The 22,158-nt window shown below is 40.5% G+C and overlaps 1 protein-coding gene across 1 annotated transcript in view; it reads right to left on the bottom strand.

Annotated features, from left to right (window-relative positions):
* Window positions 1–22,158, bottom strand: part of MOXD1 (monooxygenase DBH like 1) — a 240,419-nt gene that overhangs the window by 84,603 nt on the left and 133,658 nt on the right. The window contains exon 7 of the mRNA XM_053710674.1: window positions 11,735–11,901. Coding sequence (XP_053566649.1) covers window positions 11,735–11,901 — 167 coding nt within the window. The remainder of the gene's footprint in view (window positions 1–11,734; window positions 11,902–22,158) is intronic.

The raw sequence follows: 22,158 nt of genomic DNA, 5'->3' as shown, positions 1-22,158 counted from the left end.
GCAGCTTTTCAGTTGCTGCCAGTCCACCCATCTTGTCACTATTTGTTGGGTTGTGTTTTTGAGGGAAAGTTTTTTGTGGACCTATGCCTCCCTATGGGTTGTTTAATTTCGTGTTCATATTTCGAGAAGTTTAAATGTTTTGTGGAATGAGTTGTAAAGCAAGTTTAGGGTTTGGGTTCTTCGGTCCATTATTTGAACAATTTTTTGTTCGTGGGTCCTCCGGGTGCTGAGGTGTGCCAGCGTTTGATGGATAATTTTGGATACATAGCTGTCGAGTTCGGTATCCCGGTGGCTGGGGATAAGTTGGAGGGCCCTTGTGTTTCTCTTAGTTTTTTGGGAATCCACATTGATTCAGTTAAGATGGAATGCAGCTTACCGATTGACAAAGTAGTTGACTTGTGTGGCGTATTGCGATGGGCCCTGGGGCGTAAGAAGTTGCCTTTGAAGGAAATGCAGTCTTGGTTGGGTAAATTAGATTTTGCCTGCAGGATCATCCCGGTGGGGAGAGTATTTTACCGAAGGTTGTCCTTGGCCACTGTGAGGATGAAGGAGTCTTTCCAAAATGTTCGCTTGACTAAAGCTTTAAAAGAAGACTTGGTGATCTGGCTGAGATTCCTAGAGGAATTTAACGGGAGGTCCTTAATTCAGCAGGTCAGTTGGCAGGACCCTTAAGTGCATCTGTTTACGGATGCATTTGGGACGCATGGGTTCGGAGCCTATTTGGGGGGTAAGTGGTGCTCGGACGCGTGGCCGGTGGAGTGGCATTTAAAGGGCCTTACAAAGAACTTGGTGTTTCTGGAATTGTTTCCATTATTGGTGGCCTTAGCAATCTGGCCGAGTTTGCTGCGGGACAGAAAAGTTTTGTTCCACTCGGATAATATGGGTGTTGTGTCGGCTGTTAACTCCTTGTCGGCATTATCCCCTCCGGTAGTTGTTCTCCTTCATTTGTTTGTGCTGGAATGCCTGAGATGTAATGTTATTTTCAATGCTGTGCATGTGCCTGGGAAGTTGAATGCGATTGCTGATTCTCTTTTCAGTTTTCAGTGGGACAGATTCCGGGAGCTGGTCCCGTTGGCGGAGGAGACAGGGATGCATTGCCCAAGGGAATTGTGGAAGGTGGATTTCTTGACTTGTTGAAGATGGTGAGATTTGCTCTAGCTGGGTCCACATGGAAGGCTTACGCACAGGTATGGAAGGACTGGTTTGGAGTGCTAAAGGGGGCTGGGGGGGCCCTTACGGCCCACAGCTGGTCGAAGGTGTTGGTGAGATGGATGGCAGAGTGGAGGGGAAGTGGGGTATCGAGGGCTATGGTGAAGTGCAGGTTGGCAGCAATTGCCTTTCAGTGTCAGTGTCTGGGCTGGGAGGATGTTATGAAGGCATTTGTCGTACGTATGGTGGTTAGGGGTTTATGCAAGGGACGACGGGTGCAGGACACGAGGAGGCCAGTGATATTCTCATTGTTACAAAGGGTGGCGAAAGCCCTGTCCACGGTGTGCTCTGACGAATACGAAGTGGCGCTTTTTCATGCGGCTTATGTTTTAACCTTTTTTGCTGCTTTTTGAGTATCGGAGGTTGTGGGGGCGTCTAAAAGGGACGAGGGAGGTATCCAGCAGAGTGATGTTTGGATCCATAACCGCAACTGTTTATCTGGCTCCGGCATTCTAAGACTGATCAGGGTGGAAAGGGGAGAACTATAGGTCTTAAGGCTATAGGGGGGGCCCTTGCTTGTCCACAGGAACAGTGACACTTTGTCCCGATTACAATTTGTGGCAGTCTTTAGGGAGACGTTAGCGTTTTTGGGGCTCCTGCACCTCGACTTCGGGTCTCACTCTTTCCGGATTGGGGCTGCCATGGAAGCAAGAATGTTGGGTATGTCAGACGCAAGTATTAAGGGGATTGGGAGGTGGGCCTCTAACAGTTTTAGATCATATGTGAGAAATGAGTTGGTGCTGTAGTCTTTGTTTCTGTCCCCCTGTTAGGTCCCATGGAGTGTTGGATCATCGGCCATTCGTACATATATTGGGCCAGGCGAGCGGCAAAGACAAAGGATGGGGGGAGCCAGATAGGACTTGATGGTGATACAGTTCGGGTCCATTGGTTTGGTTTCTGAGGCTTGAGATGGAACCAGGTTATTGTTAAGGTGGTTGAATACACTAGATTATTTAGCCCACTGGGGTTGTTGGTGATCCACGCTGGGGGGAATGATTTTGGCTTCATCTCTCAAAAAGATTTGTCAGCAAGCATAAAAAGGGACCTGCTTAGGTTGTTGGATCTGTTTCCTGATTTAATTTTGGTGTGGACTGAGATTGAGCCTCGGTTAGAGCAGCCTGGGATGTGTGGAGGCTAGAAGCTTCTAGAAGGAAGGTCAATAGGATATTGAGTAAATTTGTAGAGAAGAATGGTGGTGGGTTGTCAGGGTGCCAGGAATCAGACTGAGATGAGAAGTGCAAAAATAATCACACCTTTATTAATAGCAAAAAAATAATAAAAAAGTCCACAAGTCAAATAACAAGCCAGGAGTCAAAACCAGAGCTGGTAGTCAGACGAGCCGAGTCAGGAGCCAAAGCGAGTAGTCAGACGAGCCGGAATCAGGAACAAGGAGAACAGCAGAGTCAGGAACAAGCAGCAGAGTCAGGAACAAGCCAGGGATCAGGAACCAGGAGGGACGTCAGACAGCCAGGTAATACACAGGAACAGGAACTCTCACAAAAAGGTCTGAGACAACGCAAGGGCAAAGCATACTGAACAGAGGCCCTTTAAATAATAGGTGATGACATCACAATTTTGAGACTGCAACCTGTCTCACATTGATGATGTACACCAGTCTGGCCATAAAAGGGCATGCAGGAAAGGAGCAGCATCACACACTATGCACCAGAGTCAGCAAGAGAGGTGAGTAAAATGGCTGCCAGCAGCACATGGCAAACAATACAGGGAAAAAACCCTGACAGTACCCTCCCCTCAACGACCCCTCCCCCGCGGGAGGACAAAAGGCTTATTGCGGAAACGGGCATGGAAGGCACGGAGGAGGGCGGGAGCATGAACATCAGAGGAGGGAACCCATGAACGCTCCTCTGGACCATAACCCCTCCAGTGAACCAAATACTGTACATGGTTGTCAACAAAGATAGGATGGGGACGAGGCAACACAGTGGTAAACCGATTACAAACCAATGGTTTCAAGAGGGAGACATGAAAATCATTGGAGATGTGCATTGCAGGAAGAAGGTCAAGTGTGTAGGCCACAGGAATGACCCGTCGGAGTATTCGAAAAGGACCAACATAACGGGGAGCCAGTTTATTGGAAGGCACAAGAAGGTTCAAGTTGCGGGAGGACAGCCAAACCCTGTCACCAACCTGGTAGGAAGGCACGGGCAGACGCCTATGATCAGCCTGGAACTTTTGGCGCTGCATAGAACGATGAAGGTAATCCTGAATCTGCACCCACGTGGAACGGAGTTGCCAGAGATGCTCCTCCAAAGCCGGAATACCATGAGCCATGAATGAATCGGGCAACAAGGATGGTTGAAACCCATAATTCACCATGAACGGGGATAACTTGGAGGAAGCATTAATAGCATTATTACGAGCAAACTCTGCCCAAGGTAACAGTTCAGACCAATTATTGTGGTGATCTGAGATATAGCAACGGAGGAACTGTTCCAGAGCTTGATTAGACCGTTCCGCAGCCCCATTGGATTGAGGGTGATATGCCGAGGAGAAGGAAAGCTGGATCCCTCATTTGAGCACAAAAGGAACACCAAAATCTGGACACTAACTGGCTTCCCCAGTCTGACACTATCTCCTTGGGTAACCCATGTAAACGGAAGACCTCCCGAGCAAAAATTGAAGCAAGCTCCTGAGCGGTAGGCAGCTTCTTCAAGGGAATGCAATGTGACATTTTAGAAAAATGGTCAACCACCATAAGGATAACAGTATTGCCATTGGAAACAGGGAGCTCGACAATGAAGTCCATGGAAAGATGTGTCCAAGGACATTCACCATTAGCAATCGGTTGAAGGAGACCCACAGGAAGATGTCGAGGAGTCTTATTCTGTGCACAAACTGAGCAGGAGGCAACATACGCAGCAACATCAGAACAAAGACCTGGCCACCAGAATTGTCAAGTGACAGACCAAATCATTAGGTTCTTGCCTGGGTGACAAGTGGCTTTAGGATAGTGGTAAGTTTGCAAAAGTTTTGTTCAAAGATTCTCAGGAACAAAACACTTACCACTAGGTTTCTCAGGAGGTGCATTGGTTTGTGCAGCCAGGATCTCCTCCCCAAAGGGAGAAGTCAAATTAGTACGTATGGTAGCCAAACTATGGTCAGGAGGTATAACTGGAGTAGGTACAGACTCCTCCTTGGACAGAGGTGAAAATTGTTGAGAGAGGGCATCAGCCCTAACATTCTTACTACCATGCAGGTAGGAGACCACATAATTAAACTGAGACAAAAATAGCGCCCATTTGGCCTGTTGGGCGACAAACGTTTTGCTTCAGATAGATAAGTTAAATTCTTGTGGTCAGTAAGAATGAGCACTGGTACGCTAGTACCCTCGAGAAGATGCCTCCATTCCTTGAGTGCCAAAATTATGGCCAGTAATTCCCTGTCACCATTTATATAATTGCACTCCGCTGGAGGCAATTTCTTAGAGAAGAAACCGCACGGATGCAAGGAAGCGTCAGGCATAGGTCGTTGAGACAAGAGGGCACCTACTCCAGTCTCAGACACATCAACCTCAAGAATGAAAGGCAGGGCAGGGTTAGGATGAGCCAGAACTGGAGTGGCAGCAAAGGCAGTCTTAAGACTATCAAAGGCCTTAATGGCAGTAGGTGACCAATGAAGTGGATCATTCTCTTTACGGGTCATGTCTGTGATAGATTTGACCAAGGAAGAAAAGTTTTTAATAAACTTTCTATAGTAACTGGCGAACCCCAAAAAACGTTGAATAGAACGAAGACCTACTGGGTAGGCCAGTGCAGAACTGCAGACAACTTGTCAGGATCCATGGAGAACCCTGCAACAGAGATAACATAACCTAGGAAGGTTACTTGAGTCTGATGGAACTCACATTTCTCGAGTTTGCAAAACAGGCCGTCCTCACGTAGACTCTGAAGAACCCGTGTAACATCAGAACAATGAGCCTCAAGCGTGGGTGAGTGTATGAGGATGTTGTCTAAATACATCACAACACACTGTTGCAACATATCTCGTAGGACATCATTAATAAGTTCCTGGAAAACAGCAGGAGCATTACATAGGCCAAAGGGCATTACAAGATACTCATAATGCCCGCTCCTGGTGTTAAATGCTTTTTTCCATTCGTGGCCCTCCTTGATCCTAACGAGATTGTACGTTCCTCTCAAATCAAGTTTAGAAAAGACCGTAGCTCCCTTGAGGCGGTCATAGAGTTCCGTAATGAGCGGAATAGGGTAAGCATTTTTAATGGTAAGACGATTAAGACCCCTATAATCAATGCATGGTCTTAACTCGCCACCCTTCTTCTTCACAAAGAAGAAGCCAGCCCCTGCAGGAGGGCAGGATTTGCGTATTATCCCCAGCGGCAGAGCATCAGCAACATACTCCTCCATAGCATAATTCTCCGCAACAGACAGAGTGTAAACCCGGCCCAGAGGAGGAATGGCTCCGGGTTGCAGGTCTATGGCACAATCGTAAGACCGGTGAGGAGGCAACGTACCGGCATGCACCTTGTCAAAAATGTCTAGGAACTCTCGGTACTCCTCTGGTAATTGAGATACCGAAGAAGTGAACAAGACTTTAACTGGTTTCCAAAGACAAGTGGAAATACATTGCGTAGACCACGACAAAATTTCGGACCTGCGCCAGTCGAGACTGGGATTGTGCTTTTGGAGCCAGGGATAACCCAGAACAACTGGAAAATGCGGAGAATTTATTACCTGGAACTGGAAGGTTTCAAAATGGAGAGCCCCAACAGCCACGGGTAACGGAGCGGTCTCATGTGTAACTAGTGCGGGCTGAAGGGGCCTGCCATCAATGGCCTCAATAGCAAGCGGAACGGACCGAGGCAAAACAGGAATGGAGTGCTTTGATGCAAAAGCACTGTCAATGAAATAGCCCGCAGCACCGGAGTCAAAAAGAGCCTGGGTGACTATGGAGGAGTCCACCCAGGAAAGGACAACCGTGACCAAAGGTTTCTCCTTTAGCAGTTCCGGGGACGAGGATAAACCACCCAAGGTCTGACCCCAACAGGACCTTAGGTGTGAGCGTTTTTCCGTCCGTGTAGGACAAGACTTCAAAAGGTGGCCCTGTAACCCACAATAGAGGCAGAGCCCCTCCCTCCTCCTAAAGGCCCTCTGCACCGCGGAGAGACGCGTGAATCCCAACTGCATCGGCTCAGCAGTACCTGGTGACTCTGGACCAGGAGGCATGGGAGGAGAGGGAGGCATGGGTTGGAACGAACACGTAGGAGACAACGAAACAGGAGGCTTCCGCAAGCGCTCCTTGAAAGAGGGCCTCTCTCTGAATCTGATGTCAATTAGGATCAAAAAAGACACCAAAGCCGCGAGATCCTTTGGTAAATCTCTGTCAGCAACTTTGTCTTTAATCGCATCATAAAGCCCATGAAAGAAGGCGGCAACAAGGGATTCATTGTTCCAACCTACCTCTGCGGCAAGCGTACGAAACTCAATGGCATACTGAGCAACCTTGCTGGATGGACATGAGTCGTTTAGCAGCAGAGGAGGAGCGAGCCAGAACATCAAATACCCTTTGAAAGGAGGCCACAAATTCAGGGTAATTTGAAATCACAGGTTTATTAGTCTCCCACAAGGGATTAGCCCAGGCAAGAGCTGTGTCAGAGAGTAACGAGATGAGAAATCCCACCTTAGCTCTGTCAGAGGGAAACGCCTGAGGTAACATCTCAAAGTAAATGCCCACCTGGTTCAAAAACCCTCTGCACTGAATAGGATCACCTCCATATCGCTGAGGTAGAGGTGCAGAACTGGACATGTTCCTGCTAGGACTAGGTGCAGCAGCGGAAATAGGAGCAGCCATAACTTGCGGAACACTTTGGTCCAAATGTGCAGTGCGAGTCAGCAGGGTTTGCAGGGCTAGTACAAATTGATCCAAGCAGTAATCATGTTCATCCATCAGGATTCATGGCCCTTGCGTAATGATAGGGTGCCAGGAATCAGACTGAGACGAGAAGTGTAAAAATTAATAGCAAAAAATAATAAAAAAGTCCACAAGTCAAATAACAAGCCAGGAGTCAAAACCAGAGCTGGTAGTCAGACGAACCGAGTAAGGAGCCAAAGCTAATAGTCTGACGAGCCGAGTCAGGAGCCAAAGCGAGTAGTCAGACGAGCCGGAATCAGGAACAAGGAGAACAGCAGAGTCAGGAACAAGCCAGGGATCAGGAACCAGGAGGGACGTCAGACAGCCAGGTAATACACCGGAACAGGAACTCTCACAAACAGGTCTGAGACAAAGCAAGGGCAAAGCATACTAAACAGAGGCCCTTTAAATAATAAGTGATGACATCACAATTCTGAGACTGCAACCTGTCTCACATGGATGATGTACACCAGTCTGGCCATAAAAGGGCATGCAAAAAATGAGCAGCATCACACACTATGCACCAGAGTCAGCAAGAGAGGTGAGTAAAATGGCTGCCAGCATCACATGGCAAACAAAGCAGGGAAAGAACCCTGACAGGTATCCATACGGCACGTAGAATTTGAAGGGGAATCGGGAGACTTCTTTTTTTTTGAGAGATGGGGTCCACTTAAACGAGGTGGTCTGCATCTTTTTAATTTCAATTTGAGAGAAGGGGTTGAAAAGGCCTTGGGTGGTGGCAGGGTCTGGCTTTAAGCCGTCCTGGTGGCGGGGGGGGGGCTTGCCTCTTTGTGGTTTGTGGAGTTCTGCTGGGGTACCTTCTGCTGAGGCAGGAGAGGTCTTGTACGGTTCCTGAGGGGATTCTTGGAACAGAGGTACAATGGGTTACTTGGCAAGCCTCGTGGGTTATTAATGTTAATTCTGTTATTGGGGCTATTTATCTGTTTTTATTTATATGCTAAGTTATTTTATTTAATAAAACAAGCTGTGGCCTTTTATACCCCAGGAAATTGTGTTGGTCTGTTATTTGGAATAGCGTAGTCCCTAATTAAGAGGTCATATTAAGAGTTTGACATACACTGTACCCCAGGCTCTGCTCTAGCTGACAGTGAGGAAAATGCATCATGGTAGCTGGCAACACTTTTCATGGCCCTCCAATAATGCAACCTGCCCTTAGAGAAATCCCTGATGTCCCCAGCCATGTGACAGTAGTTATATCAGCTTTACATGGGCAAAGTGTGACCTCAATTGCTGTACAAGCATGTGGCCTCAGGCTCAGTTCCACTCAACACAAGTAGCTACGTTATAATAAAAATAGAACTGCTCATCCATTCGAAATTTTCCTGTTATCCTAGTGAGTGCAGACTGGCACAGGCTTTTCCCAGCTAAGAAAGAAATACAGATATACATCCAAAAAATATGTGTATATAATATAGATTTATACTACTGCCCTGGTAACGCTGTCTTCTTCAGTAAAATTTGCACTGACAAATGCTTGAAAGAGCTCTTTTTTTGTAATATTTCTGGTGGTAAAAATGCTTTTAAAGGGACATGAAACCCACATATCTTCTTTCTTGATTTAGAAAGATCATGCAATTTTAAACAACTTTCCAATTAACTTCTATTATCTAATTTGATTCATTCTCTTGATATTCTTTGTTGAAAATCATATTTACATAGGCTCAGTAGTTGCTGACTGGTGGCTGCAGATAGCTGCCTTGTATGATTGGCTCACCCATGTGCACTGCTATTTCTTCAACAAAAGATATCTAAAGAATGAAGCAAATTTGATAATAGAAGTAAATTGGAATGTTGTTTAAAACTGTATTCTCTATCTGAATCATGAAAGAAAAATATTGGGTTTCATGTCCCTTTAATGTTCAATGATAACTGCATGTAGTGTAAATTGTGATGCCAGCGTGCTGGTAAGGATCACTCAGTGTAAACTATTGCACGACAATCAATAAACAATTTTTTTTTTTTATTAAAAACAAATAATAGCCCATCTTCTAATAAAACTCCTGACAACTTGTGATTGGCTCTGACTTCCAATAAAATTTGGAAATGTGATTTGCGCTTTGCCTTTGACAAAACTGAGTTGCGAAACTTGTGTCAGGTTGTCCTGGTGAGTTCAATGCCCCTTGGGGCATTGCATTGATTTCAATGAAAGATTTGTATTTTTGTAGAGTTTTTTTCCCCATCTTAAAGGGAAAGTAGAACAAGAATACTCAGGTATTTTTAAGTAATTGCAGTGGGGTGACATGAGAGCTTAGTAGATTACAAATCCTTTTTTCTGATCCAGTGCGGAGCATTTAATAGCCACAGATAGTTTATATTGAGGGACTTTTTTCACTCGTGTCACATACTGCAGTGGGGATAATTACCCATGTTGTGCTTTTTCCTATATTGTAGATTTAAATACGGTAATATTGTAGAATGATTGCATGCTGGGTCCTGTTCTCACCAGTTGTTATTTGTAATTTCTTTTAAAGGTTTTTAATCTTTTCTTTTTAAGAATAATCTTAATAAAAGTTTTATTTTTATGATTTTCCCTATGTAATATGTGGTGTAGGAGACATTTATGTTTTATTTTCTAATGAGTGCTTTGGGGATGCTCTTTTTTCTTTCAATTTTTGTTTTCTCTAATTGATAAGCAGCCAGCACCGCTCCAATGGGAATATTTTTCCTACTTGGTAGTAGTATTGGTATTTCCACCATCAGAATATATTTTGTACATCTTCTAGTAAAACTAGCTAAATAACGATTATTATGCTTTGGATTGACAATGTGCATTAGAAGAGTATATGCTAACATGAGCCAAACTATAGTAATTAAAAACAGGCCAATAAGTATATTGTTCATCTTAAAGGGACAGAAAACCTAAAATGTTTTTTTTCATTATTCAGACAGAACACACAATTTTAAATAACTTTCTAATTTACTTATATTATTTAATTTGCTTCTCTTATTATACTTTGTTGAAAAGCACACTTAGGTAAGAACAGCAATGCTCCAATGGGAGCTAGCTGCTGATTGGTAGTTGCATATATATGCCTCTTATTATTGGCTCAACTGATATGTTCAGCTAGCTCACAGTAGTGTTTTGCTGCTCTTTCAACAAAGGATGCCAAGAAAATGAAGCAAATTAAATTGGAAAGTTGTTTAAAATTGTATGTTTTATCTGAATCATGAAAGAAAGAAACATTTATTTTATATCCCATTAACACTCTCAAAATTATAGCCATCAAACGATGTACAACTGCATAAATTATTCCATTCTAGTTATATTAAACACTAACTCCAGCATTTTTTCTTTAAGATTTGACTTTATACTGAAAGTTACATATTTTGTATCTAATCATTTACTTTCAATACAATATTCAGGTAAAAGATATGATCTCCGATATCTGATGTATTTAAAGGGATAGGAAAGTCAAAATTAAACTTGCATGATTCAGATAGAGCATGTCAATTTTAAGACACTTTTAAATTCACTTCCATTTTCAAATGTACTTTGTTCTCTTGGTATCAATTGTTAAAAAATAATATGTACATATCCTATACTAGTGGGAGCTAGCTGCTGATTGATGCCTGCACACATTTGTCTCTTGTGATTGGCTGACTCAGTAGTGCATTTCTGCTCCTTCAGCAAAGGATATCAAGACAATGAGGCAGATATATTAAGTGCCTGGCTGACATGATTCGCTGTAGCGGATAATTTTTTAACCTCAATATTTTCTATATGAAAATTTTCAGTAACAGTCATAAAATGAAAAACATAATAATGATGACCAGGAAAAAATGCAGACACTGAAAATCTTCTGTTATTGAACTCTGTATAAATAAAATCATGTTAATAAACAAAACAAACGCAACAAATAAATAAAATGACTGATGTTTGTGTTAATGACAGCCAAAATATGGGCTTTGACAAACCTGTAATTTTAGTTAGAACATATTACAAAAACTAAAACAGTAAATTGCCCCCTTCTGCGTTTATTTCCCCTCCTACTAAGAGGTAAACAATAGTAATAATAACTGGCCATAGCAGAGGAGATAAGATAAAAATACCTGAGAGACTAAATGACACAATTTCATCATTTCAGGATTAAAACTTTTATCATGCATGTATATTTTTGTAATGCACTGTTTAATTTGTCATATATATTATGTGCATATATTCTACTGTGTTTTTAACAACTTTGCGTTGATTAAACACATAGGGGTGCAGGATTGCTAGTCTTAAAATGACATCCTCTAACAAAATAGAGTATGTCATTTATTGACTATAATGGCCCTTTAAACAACCGAGTGTCTCTTTAGTTATTCTCAGGGCTCAGTTCCTTGTACTCCTGAGCACACCAGTGAGCTTGGAAGACAGCTCAGTAACAATTGGATGCCCTTATACACGCTCAGTGTTAGCAGCATGCAGAGCTGTCTTCCAATCTTATATACTGAGAGCACTGCATTCTGACACAGAGCATTTGGTAGCTGTCCCTTTAATATATTGTGTTTATCCAGCCAGCTAGTGGGTCCTAGGGTCTGCTGCTGGGAAAGCCTGGTTTATAGCCTATAAATGTTCATCCAATGAAAATAAATAGCTGTACATTATTAAAACAACAAGCTCTAGACACACCTCTTTCAAACATTCCATAGTGCAGTGTCCTTCGGAGCTGAACACAGGCACACCTGGTGGGATCATGTGATACAGGCTGACCCATATGCCTGTCTCTAGAACACCAGCATCATATCTTCTAATAAGCGGAGTGTAATACATTCTAATCCCTGAATTATCTATCAAACCTGCAAGGTAAACAATTATATTATTAAGATATTACTGAGTTTGAACACCTGGAACATATCAGCAGATCATGTGATTACAGTATCGCAAATTCAACAAATTGTATTATGGTTATGATTATATTAAATCATCATAAAATTCCTATATATATATATATATAGTTCAGCTGAAAAGGAAGTCACTCACAGGGTCTTGCTTTAGGTAAATGCAGAAAGTATTTTATTTGACGTTTCGGGAATTACCCCGTTTTCAAAAATAAGCATAACATATATATATATATATATATATATACATACATACAAAATATATTGTGCTAATTCTTAAGAGTATGATTTTTTTAAAATTATCTATCTGTGTTACAAGGGCTGCAATACTGGCCTTGAGAATTGATCTTTCCTGCAATGTCTTTGGCAGAGATCAATCTACACCCATACCTCACCATCTATGGCATTATGCTGATCATTCATCTCAGCAACAGGTAAGTAGGAACATTGTGTTAGTAAACGTTAGCCTTAACCCACTGGCTTCCATGAGGATAACTGTTTTCCATGGCTTCCATGAGGAAAACAGTAAGATTTTATACTATTTATTCTGCATGTGTAAGCTGCATTTCTAAAACACACAGTCACACTGCATTTATAACACATACACTACTGTGCAAAAGTTTTAGGCAGATGTGAAAAAAATCTGTAAATTAAGAATGCTTTCAAAAATAGAAATGCTAATAGTTTATTTTTATCAATTAACAAAATGCAAAGTGAGCGAATAGAAGAAAAATTTAAATCAAATAAATATTTAGTGTGACCACCTTTTGCCTTCAAAACAGCATCAATTCTTCTAGGTACACTAACGCAAAGTCAGGGGTTTTGTAGGCATATACAGATAGATTACGAGAGTAGCGCTAACTGTAGAGTGCAAGCAATATCAGCTTTTTTCGGCTTTTTGCATGCGACGGAAATAGCGTGCGTATTACAGTTAGATGTGTTCGCTAGAGTGCAATCACGATTTATGCTCAACAGTTTAGCGCAACTTGAGAGCTTGTGTAAAGTGAAGGGGAAGAAAAAAGTTGTAATAAACACAGGATAAATACATCTAAAAAGTGCAGTTACACTCATATAAACACTATCTGATAAAAAAAAAAAATATTAAAAAAAATAATTTAATAAAAAAGGCTCAAAGGTTTGTGGTATAAAGTGTTTGGAAGAAAAAAAAAGACGGCAGAATGCAAAGGGCTTTAACATATATACGCATACATACACATGTTTAAATATGTGTATTTATGTATCTATATATGTATGTAAGTGTGTACAGATGTATTTATGTGTTTATATGTGTATTTACATATATACATATATACAGATATAAACACATAAATACATATGTACTCACACCCACCCACAAACATATACATGTGTGTATATATATATATATATATATATATATATATATAGTTACATACACACACACGTGCATTGGAGCCACTTGCAGTCAAATACCTGAAAACATGTATAGGTATATATTTTACCAAAAAAATCATCAGATATTTATAGAAATATTTATTTAAGAATAAGTAGAACATATTCTTCTATGTAAAGAACATTGAAATGTGAAAAATTCATATTTCAGGTTGGGTTTAACGCTCTTGAATAAATGCGATAGGGTTAGTGTGCGAGTATGTTATTTATTCCAGTTTGCATGGTCCATTGAAGTCTATGGCAGGATATGTTAACACAATCACTGTATTCAAAGTTCAACTCTTTGCACGCATCAGGTTTTCGCTCGTGCAATAGCTTTTTACATTAAACTTTTAATATGAGCGCAACCTGACGCTTGCAAAAAGTTTACTTCTACCGAAGTTAACACTAGGGAGCGCTAAGTAGTGCTCCACTCGTAATCTAGCACATAGGTGCATGATTAAGCAATTATACTAAACAGTATTTAATGCTCAGCAATTTAATATGAAGTTAAAATACAATAAACTGAAACAGAAACAGCTGTGTAGGAGGAATAAAACTGGGTGAGGACCAGCCAAACTCTGCTAACAAGGTGAGGTTGCTGAAGACAGTTTAATGTCAAATGTCATATACCATGAAAAGACATAGCAGCAAGACACAAGGTAGTTATACTGCATCAACAAGGTCTTCCTTAGGCAGAAATTTCAAGGCAGATAGGGATTTGCAGATATACTGTCCAAGAACCTCTGAAGAAGTACAAAGAAATGGCAACATTGAGGAGTGTAGATGCAGTGGTCTGCTACGGAAAACACATGAACTGGGGTGCAAAAAATGGCAGCAGGTGCTATTAAATGATGAGTCAATTTTGAAATATTTTATTGTAGCAGAGGGCAGTTTATTGAAGAGTAGTACAATGACTGTCTGCAGAAAACAGTGAAGTATGGTGGAGGTTTCTTGCAGTTTTAGGGATGCATTTCTGCAAATGGAGTTGAGTATTTTATCAGAATTAATGGTCTTCTCAATGCTGAGAAGTACAGACAGATACTTATACATCATGCAATACCATCAGGGAGGCATCTGTTTGGCTCCAAAGATATTCTGCACCAGGAAAATGACACCAAATATACAGTCAAAGTCATTAAGAACTATCTAAAGTGTAAATAAGGACAAGGAGTTAATGTCAAAACTCTATGGAAACACTGAGCAAAGCAGCAAGACACAAGGTAGTTATACTGCATCAACAAGGTCTCCCTTAGGCAGAAATTTCAAGGCAGATAGGGATTTCCAAATGTGCTGTCCAAGCTCTTCTGAAGAAGCACAAAGAAAGAACAACATTGAGGAGTGTATATGCAGTGGTTGGCTTTGGAAAATGTAGTGCAGCAGATGAAAGATACTGTACATTATGCCTACGTCCTTCCCTGTGCAATAGGAAGATATCCAGCAGACTACCATCAGCCAAGAATTTGCAGAAACCAGTGGAACCCTTGTACACCCATCTACTGTCTGGAGAAGTCTGGTCATGGAAGACTTGCGGCCAGAAAAACAATCCCTCCAAAGTGGAAACAAGGCCAAGTGACTCAACTATGTATGAAAACACAGGAACTGGGGTGCATAAAAATAGCTGCAGGTACTCTTGACTAATGAGTCAATTTTGAAATATTTGGCTGTAGCAGAAGGCAGTTTGTTTGCCGAAGGGCTGAAGAGCGGTACAATGACTGACTGCAAAAACAGTGAAGCATGGTGGAAGTTTATTGCAGGTTTAGTGCTGCATTTCTGCAAATGGAGTTGGCCATTTTGTCAGAAATAATAGTCTCCTCAATTCTGTAAAGTACAGGCAGATACTTATCCATCATGCAAAAACGATCAGGGAGGCCCCAAACATACATAAAGTCATAAATAACTATCTAAAGTGTAAAGAAGAACAATGACAGAAGCAACTGGGGCTGCCTAAATCTAAAGAAGAACTATGGTTAGTTCAGGGCCGCCACAAAAAAATGTATAAATAAATGCTGTAGGCACTTCTTGGTACTTAAAAGGATACTAAACCCAATTTTTTTTCTTTCATGATTCAGATAAAGCATGCAATTTAAAACAACTTTCTAATTAACTCCTATTATCAATTTTTCTTCATTCTCTTGCTATCTTTATTTGAAAAAGAAGGCATCTAAGCTAAGGAGCCAGACAATTTTTGGTTCAGTACCCTGGACAGCATTTAGCCACCAATCAGCAAGAACAACCCAGGTTGTGAACCAAACATGGGCCGGCTTCTAAACTTACATTCTTGCTTTTCAAATAAATAGCAAGTGAATGAAGAAAAATGATAATAGGAGTAAATTAGAAAGTTGCTTAAAATTGTATGCTGAATCATGAAAGTGTCCCTTTAAGGAAAAGCTATATGTGCTCTTTTATTTATTGCATGTATACACTTTTTAAATTTAAAAAAGTCTGCAAAGAAACAAAGCGCAACCAGAATCAAGTGTAGTATAAAGGTAATGAACACACAACGCTACAGAGTTGCACTTACAATGTAAACAAACGTTTATTGCACATTGATCCAGTAGTTACATAAAAAGCACTTGGAGACCCATATAAGTATCTTTGTTCAATGTCCTCAGTCAACGCGTCTCTGTATCAAACTATCAGCTCGCGTCCATTCTCTACCCTCTTGATAAAGACCGCACGTTAGCGGTTGAAACGCGTTAAAGCTTTTTGGATCAAGTGAGGACCCGTACTAATCTACGTCACATACACCCTTTGAATCAGCGGAGAAAATCCTTTTCGGCTTTAGTTATATGCAGGACGTATGGACGCGAGCTGATAGTTTGATACAGAGACGTGCTGACTGAGGACATTGAACAAAGATACTTATACGGGACTCCAAGTGCTTTTATGTTAATACTGGATCGATGTGCAATAAACGTTTGTTAACATTGTAAGTGAAACTCTGCAGTGTTGTGTGTTCATTACCTTTATGCTACACTTGATTCTGGGTATGCTTTGTTTCTTTGCAGACTTTTTTGGCTTCTACCTTACTCCAGGCTGTTCGAAGGACACCATTTGTGAAATAGCAGCAACCATCTTCAATAAACAGAGATTTGTATATATGCCTTATCTGACCAATTTTAGTCTTTGGTGAGAATGATATTGTTGATTATTATTGTTTTAACTTATACATTGACAGTATTTATGGATAGTAATTTAGTTTTTTCATATATGTATATACATGTTTATGAGAAATATTTAGCTTAGTTTTTTAAGACAATTTTAAAACTTGTCTTACAAGACCAGTGATATTTATAAGACCAGGCAACTAGCGCTGTTTAATTTTCCTTACTTAACTTTTTAAATTTGTTTTTAAAACCAGATAAAACTAAACACACACACATACACACACACATATATATATATATATATATATATATATATATATATATATATATATATATATATATACACACACACATAAATATATATATATATATATATATATACACACACACATATATATATATATATATATATACAGGGAGTGCAGAATTATTAGGCAAATGAGTATTTTGATCACATCATCCTCTTTATGCATGTTGTCTTACTCCAAGCTGTATAGGCTCAAAAGCCTACTACCAATTAAGCATATTAGGTGATGTGCATCTCTGTAATGAGAAGGGGTGTGGTCTAATGACATCAACACCCTATATCAGGTGTGCATAATTATTAGGCAACTTCCTTTCCTTTGGCAAAATGGGTCAAAAGAAGGACTTGACAGGCTCAGAAAAGTCAAAAATAGTGAGATATCTTGCAGAGGGATGCAGTACTCTTAAAATTGCAAAGCTTCTGAAGCGTGATCATCGAACAATCAAGCGTTTCATTCAAAATAGTCAACAGGGTCGCAAGAAGCGTGTGGAAAAACCAAGGCGCAAAATAACTGCCCATGAACTGAGAAAAGTCAAGCGTGCAGCTGCCAAGATGCCACGTGCCACCAGTTTGGCCATATTTCAGAGCTGCAACATCACTGGAGTGCCCAAAAGCACAAGGTGTGCAATACTCAGAGACATGGCAAAGGTAAGAAAGGCTGAAAGACGACCACCACTGAACAAGACACACAAGCTGAAACGTCAAGACTGGGCCAAGAAATATCTCAATACTGATTTTTCTAAGGTTTTATGGACTGATGAAATGAGAGTGAGTCTTGATGGGCCAGATGGATGGGCCCGTGGCTGGATTGGTAAAGGGCAGAGAGCTCCAGTCCGACTCAGACACCAGCAAGGTTGAGGTGGAGTACTGGTTTGGGCTGGTATCATCAAAGATGAGCTTGTGGGGCCTTTTCGGGTTGAGGATGGAGTCAAGCTCAACTCCCAGTCCTACTGCCAGTTTCTGGAAGACACCTTCTTCAAGCAGTGGTACAGGAAGAAGTCTGCATCCTTCAAGAAAAACATGATTTTCATGCAGGACAATGCTCCATCACACGCGTCCAAGTACTCCACAGCGTGGCTGGCAAGAAAGGGTATAAAAGAAGAAAATCTAATGACATGGCCTCCTTGTTCACCTGATCTGAACCCCATTGAGAACCTGTGGTCCATCATCAAATGTGAGATTTACAAGGAGGGAAAACAGTACACCTCTCTGAACAGTGTCTGGGAGGCTGTGGTTGCTGCTGCACGCAATGTTGATGGTGAACAGATCAAAACACTGACAGAATCCATGGATGGCAGCCTTTTGAGTGTCCTTGCAAAGAAAGGTGGCTATATTGGTCACTGATTTGTTTTTGTTTTGTTTTTGAATGTCAGAAATGTATATTTGTGAATGTTGAGATGTTATATTGGTTTCACTGGTAAAAATAAATAATTGAAATGGGTATATATTTGTTTTTTGTTAAGTTGCCTAATAATTATGCACAGTAATAGTCACCTGCACACACAGATATCCCCCTAAAATAGCTATAACTAAAACCAAACTAAAAACTACTTCCAAAACTATTCAGCTTTGATATTAATGAGTTTTTTGGGTTCATTGAGAACATGGTTGGTTGTTGTTCAATAATAAAATTAATCCTTAAAAATACAACTTGCCTAATAATTCTGCACTCCTTGTATATATATATATATATATATATATATATATATATATATATATATATATATATATTAACAAAGAAGATCAGCACTCACCAACATTATAGCCACTCAGTGCACGGCCAGTGATTGAATACAACAATAAGTATTTGCATAAGGACAAGACATGGTGATGATCCCTGTGGTCCCCCGCAAAGAAAGCCAGCACACGAGATTTAAACAAAACATCTTCCTTTAATGCCAAAGTAGCATAATGCTACTTTGGCATTAAAGGAAGGTGTTTTGTTTAAATCTCGTGTGCTGGCTTTCTTTGCGGGGGACCACAGGGATCATCACCAGGTCTTGTCCTTATGCAAATACTTATTGTTTTATATATATATATATATATATATATATATATATATATGCGCAGTTTACAAAGGGCACAGCAGCACCTAATTACATTTCTGGCATGGCTGGCTATAGCTGTCAGTGGGGGGTATGTAGGGGGCCCCAAACCAGGGCTACGGGGTCTAATTTCAAGGCAGAAATGGCAACCTAGTCCTGTCAGGGGCCCAGGTCCCTTGTGGCACCTGGTCCCTGACTGAAGTCACCCCTTTCACCCCTGATGGTGGCCCTAGGTTAGTTCTACAAGATGTTTTGAACAACCAACCTGCTATGTTCTTCAAAAAACTGTGTGCAATTGAACCTAGAAGAACTGATCCTGGTCTCGATCACATATGCAGCGTCGTCCGCAAAAGCCGGCGACGCCAGATTTTGCGCGATTTTGGTACTACATATACTGCATAGCATACAAGTTATGGTCGTATATTTCACCCGTCACTTGCAATTTTTACTCCCATAGGCTAACATGGGACCGCGTCATAAATCGGTATCCAATATCCAGCGCAAGGCCTTACGTGGCAAAAATAGAGAAATCTTACTCCATTTTCACCTCGCCTTAAAAGGCAGCTATAGCAGGCCTTGCGCTGAGTATGGGAGCACCGTAACTCCCGAAAATGCCTGGAAAAATAAACTAACACCTAACGCATGCACAATGTCTATCTACCTGTCAACCGCAATCCCCCACCTCAATAACTAATAAACTCTATTAACCCCTAAACCGCCATAGCCCACACAGCAATCAACCTATTCTAGTATTAACCCCTAAACCGCCATAGCCCACATAGCATATTAAATGTATTAACCCCTAATCTGCCGCCGCCAACGTCGCCACCACTATAATAAAGTTATTAACCCCTAAACCTAAGTCTAACCCTAACCTTAACACCCCCCTATCTTAAATATTATTTAAATGAATCTAAATAATATTACTATTATTAACTAAATTATTCCTATTTAAAACTAAATACTTACCTATAAAATAAACCCTAAGATAGCTACAATATAATTAATACTTACATTGTAGCTATTTTAGGATTTATTTTTATTTTACAGGCAACTTTGTATTTATTTTAACTAGGTACAATAGCTATTAAATAGTTAATAACTATTTCATAGCTACCTAGTTAAAATAATTACAAATTTACCTGTAAAATAAAACCTAACCTAAGTTACAATTACATCTAACACTACACTACAATTAAATTAATTAAATTAATTAACTACGATTAGCTAAAATTAAATACAATTAAATAAAATACACTATAGCACAAAAAAAAAACACTAAATTACAGAAAATAAAAAAAAAATACAAGAAGTTTAAACTAATTACACCTAATCTAAGCCCCCTAATAAAATAAAAAAGCCCCCCAAAATAATAAAATTCCCTACCCTATACTACCTTCCCCAAAAGTAATCAGCTCTTTTACCTGTAAAAAAGAAATACAACCCCCCCAACATTAAAACCCACCACCCACATCCAACCTTACTCTAAAACCCACCCAATCCCCCCTTAAAAAAACCTAACACTACCCCATTGAAGATTACCCTACCTTGAGCCATCTTCACCCAGCCGGGCAGAAGTCTTCATCCGATCCGGGCACAAGTGGTCCTCCAGCCGGGCAGAAGTCTTCATCCAATCCGGGCAGAAGAGGTCCTCCATCCGGGCAGAAGTCTTCATCCAAGCAGCATCTTCTATCTTCTTCCATCCGACGAGGAGCGGCTCCATCTTGAAGACATCCGACGCGGAGCATCCTTCCTGGCCGACGGACAAACGACGAATGAAGGTTCCTTTAAATGACGTCATCCAAGATGGCGTCCCTTGAATTCCGATTGACTGATAGGATTCTATCAGCCAATCGGAATTAAGGTAGGAAAAATCTGATTGGCTGATGCAATCAGCCAATCAGATGGACCTCACATTCTATTGGCTGTTCCAATCAGCCAATAGAATGCAAGCTCAATCCTATTGGCTGATTGGATCAGCCAATCGGATTGAACTTCAATCCGATTGGCTGATTGCATCAGCCAATCGGATTTTTCCTACCTTAATTCCAATTGGCTGATAGAATCCTATCAGCCAATCCGAATTCAAGAAACGCCATCTTGGATGACATCATTTAAAGGAACCTTCATTCGTTGTTAGTCAGTTCACCAGGAAGGATGCTCCGCGTTGGATGTGTTCAAGATGGAGCCGCTCCTCGTCGGATGGAAGAATTTAGAAGATGTCGCTTGGATGAAGACTTCTGCCCAGATGGAGGATCTCTTCTGCCTGGATCGGATGAAGACTTCTGCCCAACTGGGTGAAGACGGCTCAAGGTAGGGCGATCTTCAATGGGGTAGTGTTAGGTTTTTTTTAAGGGGGGATTGGGTGGGTTTTAGAGTAAGGTTGGGTGTGGGTGGTGGGTTTTAAAGTTGGGGGGGATGTATTTCTTTTTTTGACAGGTAAAATAGCTGATTACTTTGGGGCAATGCCCCGCAAAAAGCCCTTTTAAGGGCTATTTGTAATTTAGTATAGGGTAGGGAATTGTATTATTTTGGGGGGCTTTTTTATTTTATTAGGGGGCTTAGATTAGGTGTAATTAGTTTAAACTTCTTGTAATTTTTTTTTTATTTTCTGTAATTTAGTGTTTGTTTTTTTGTACTATAGTGTATTTTATTTAATTGTATTTAATTTTAGCTAATTGTAGTTAATTAATTTAATTAATTTAATTGTAGTGTAGTGTTAGATGTAATTGTAACTTAGGTTAGGTTTTATTTTACAGGTAAATTTGTAATTATTTTAACTAGGTAACTATGAAATAGTTATTAACTATTTAATAGCTATTGTACCTAGTTAAAATAAATACAAAGTTGCCTGTAAAATAAAAATAAATCCTAAAATAGCTACAATGTAATTATTAATTATATTGCAGCTATCTTAGGGTTTATTTTATAGGTAAGTATTTAGTTTTAAATAGGAATAATTTAGTTAATAATAGTAATATTATTTAGATTTATTTAAATAATATTTAAGTTAGGGGGCTGTTAGGGTTAGGGTTAGACTTAGGTTTAGGGGTTAATAACTTTATTATAGTGGCGGTGACGTTGGCGGCGGCAGATTAGGGGTTAATACATTTTATAGCCTATGTGAGCTGTGGCGGTTTAGGGGTTAATAATTAGGCTTATTGCGTTGTGGGGGGTTGTCGGTCTAGGGGTTAATACATTTATTATTAGTAGTGAGAGGGGGGATTGCAGATATAGGGGTTTTACGTGTCGGGGTATTTTTGGGAGGCAGGTTAGACTGTTACGGGAGATTTAAAATAATTTTTACTTTTCTTAGGCGCCGGCAGTTTCTAAAGTGCTGTAAGTC

Source organism: Bombina bombina, chromosome 4 (genome assembly GCF_027579735.1).
Source record: "Bombina bombina isolate aBomBom1 chromosome 4, aBomBom1.pri, whole genome shotgun sequence".
Taxonomy (NCBI): Eukaryota; Metazoa; Chordata; class Amphibia; order Anura; family Bombinatoridae; genus Bombina; species Bombina bombina.
The sequence above is the reverse complement of the archived record's forward strand: the minus strand, read 5'-3'. Positions and strand labels throughout refer to the sequence as shown.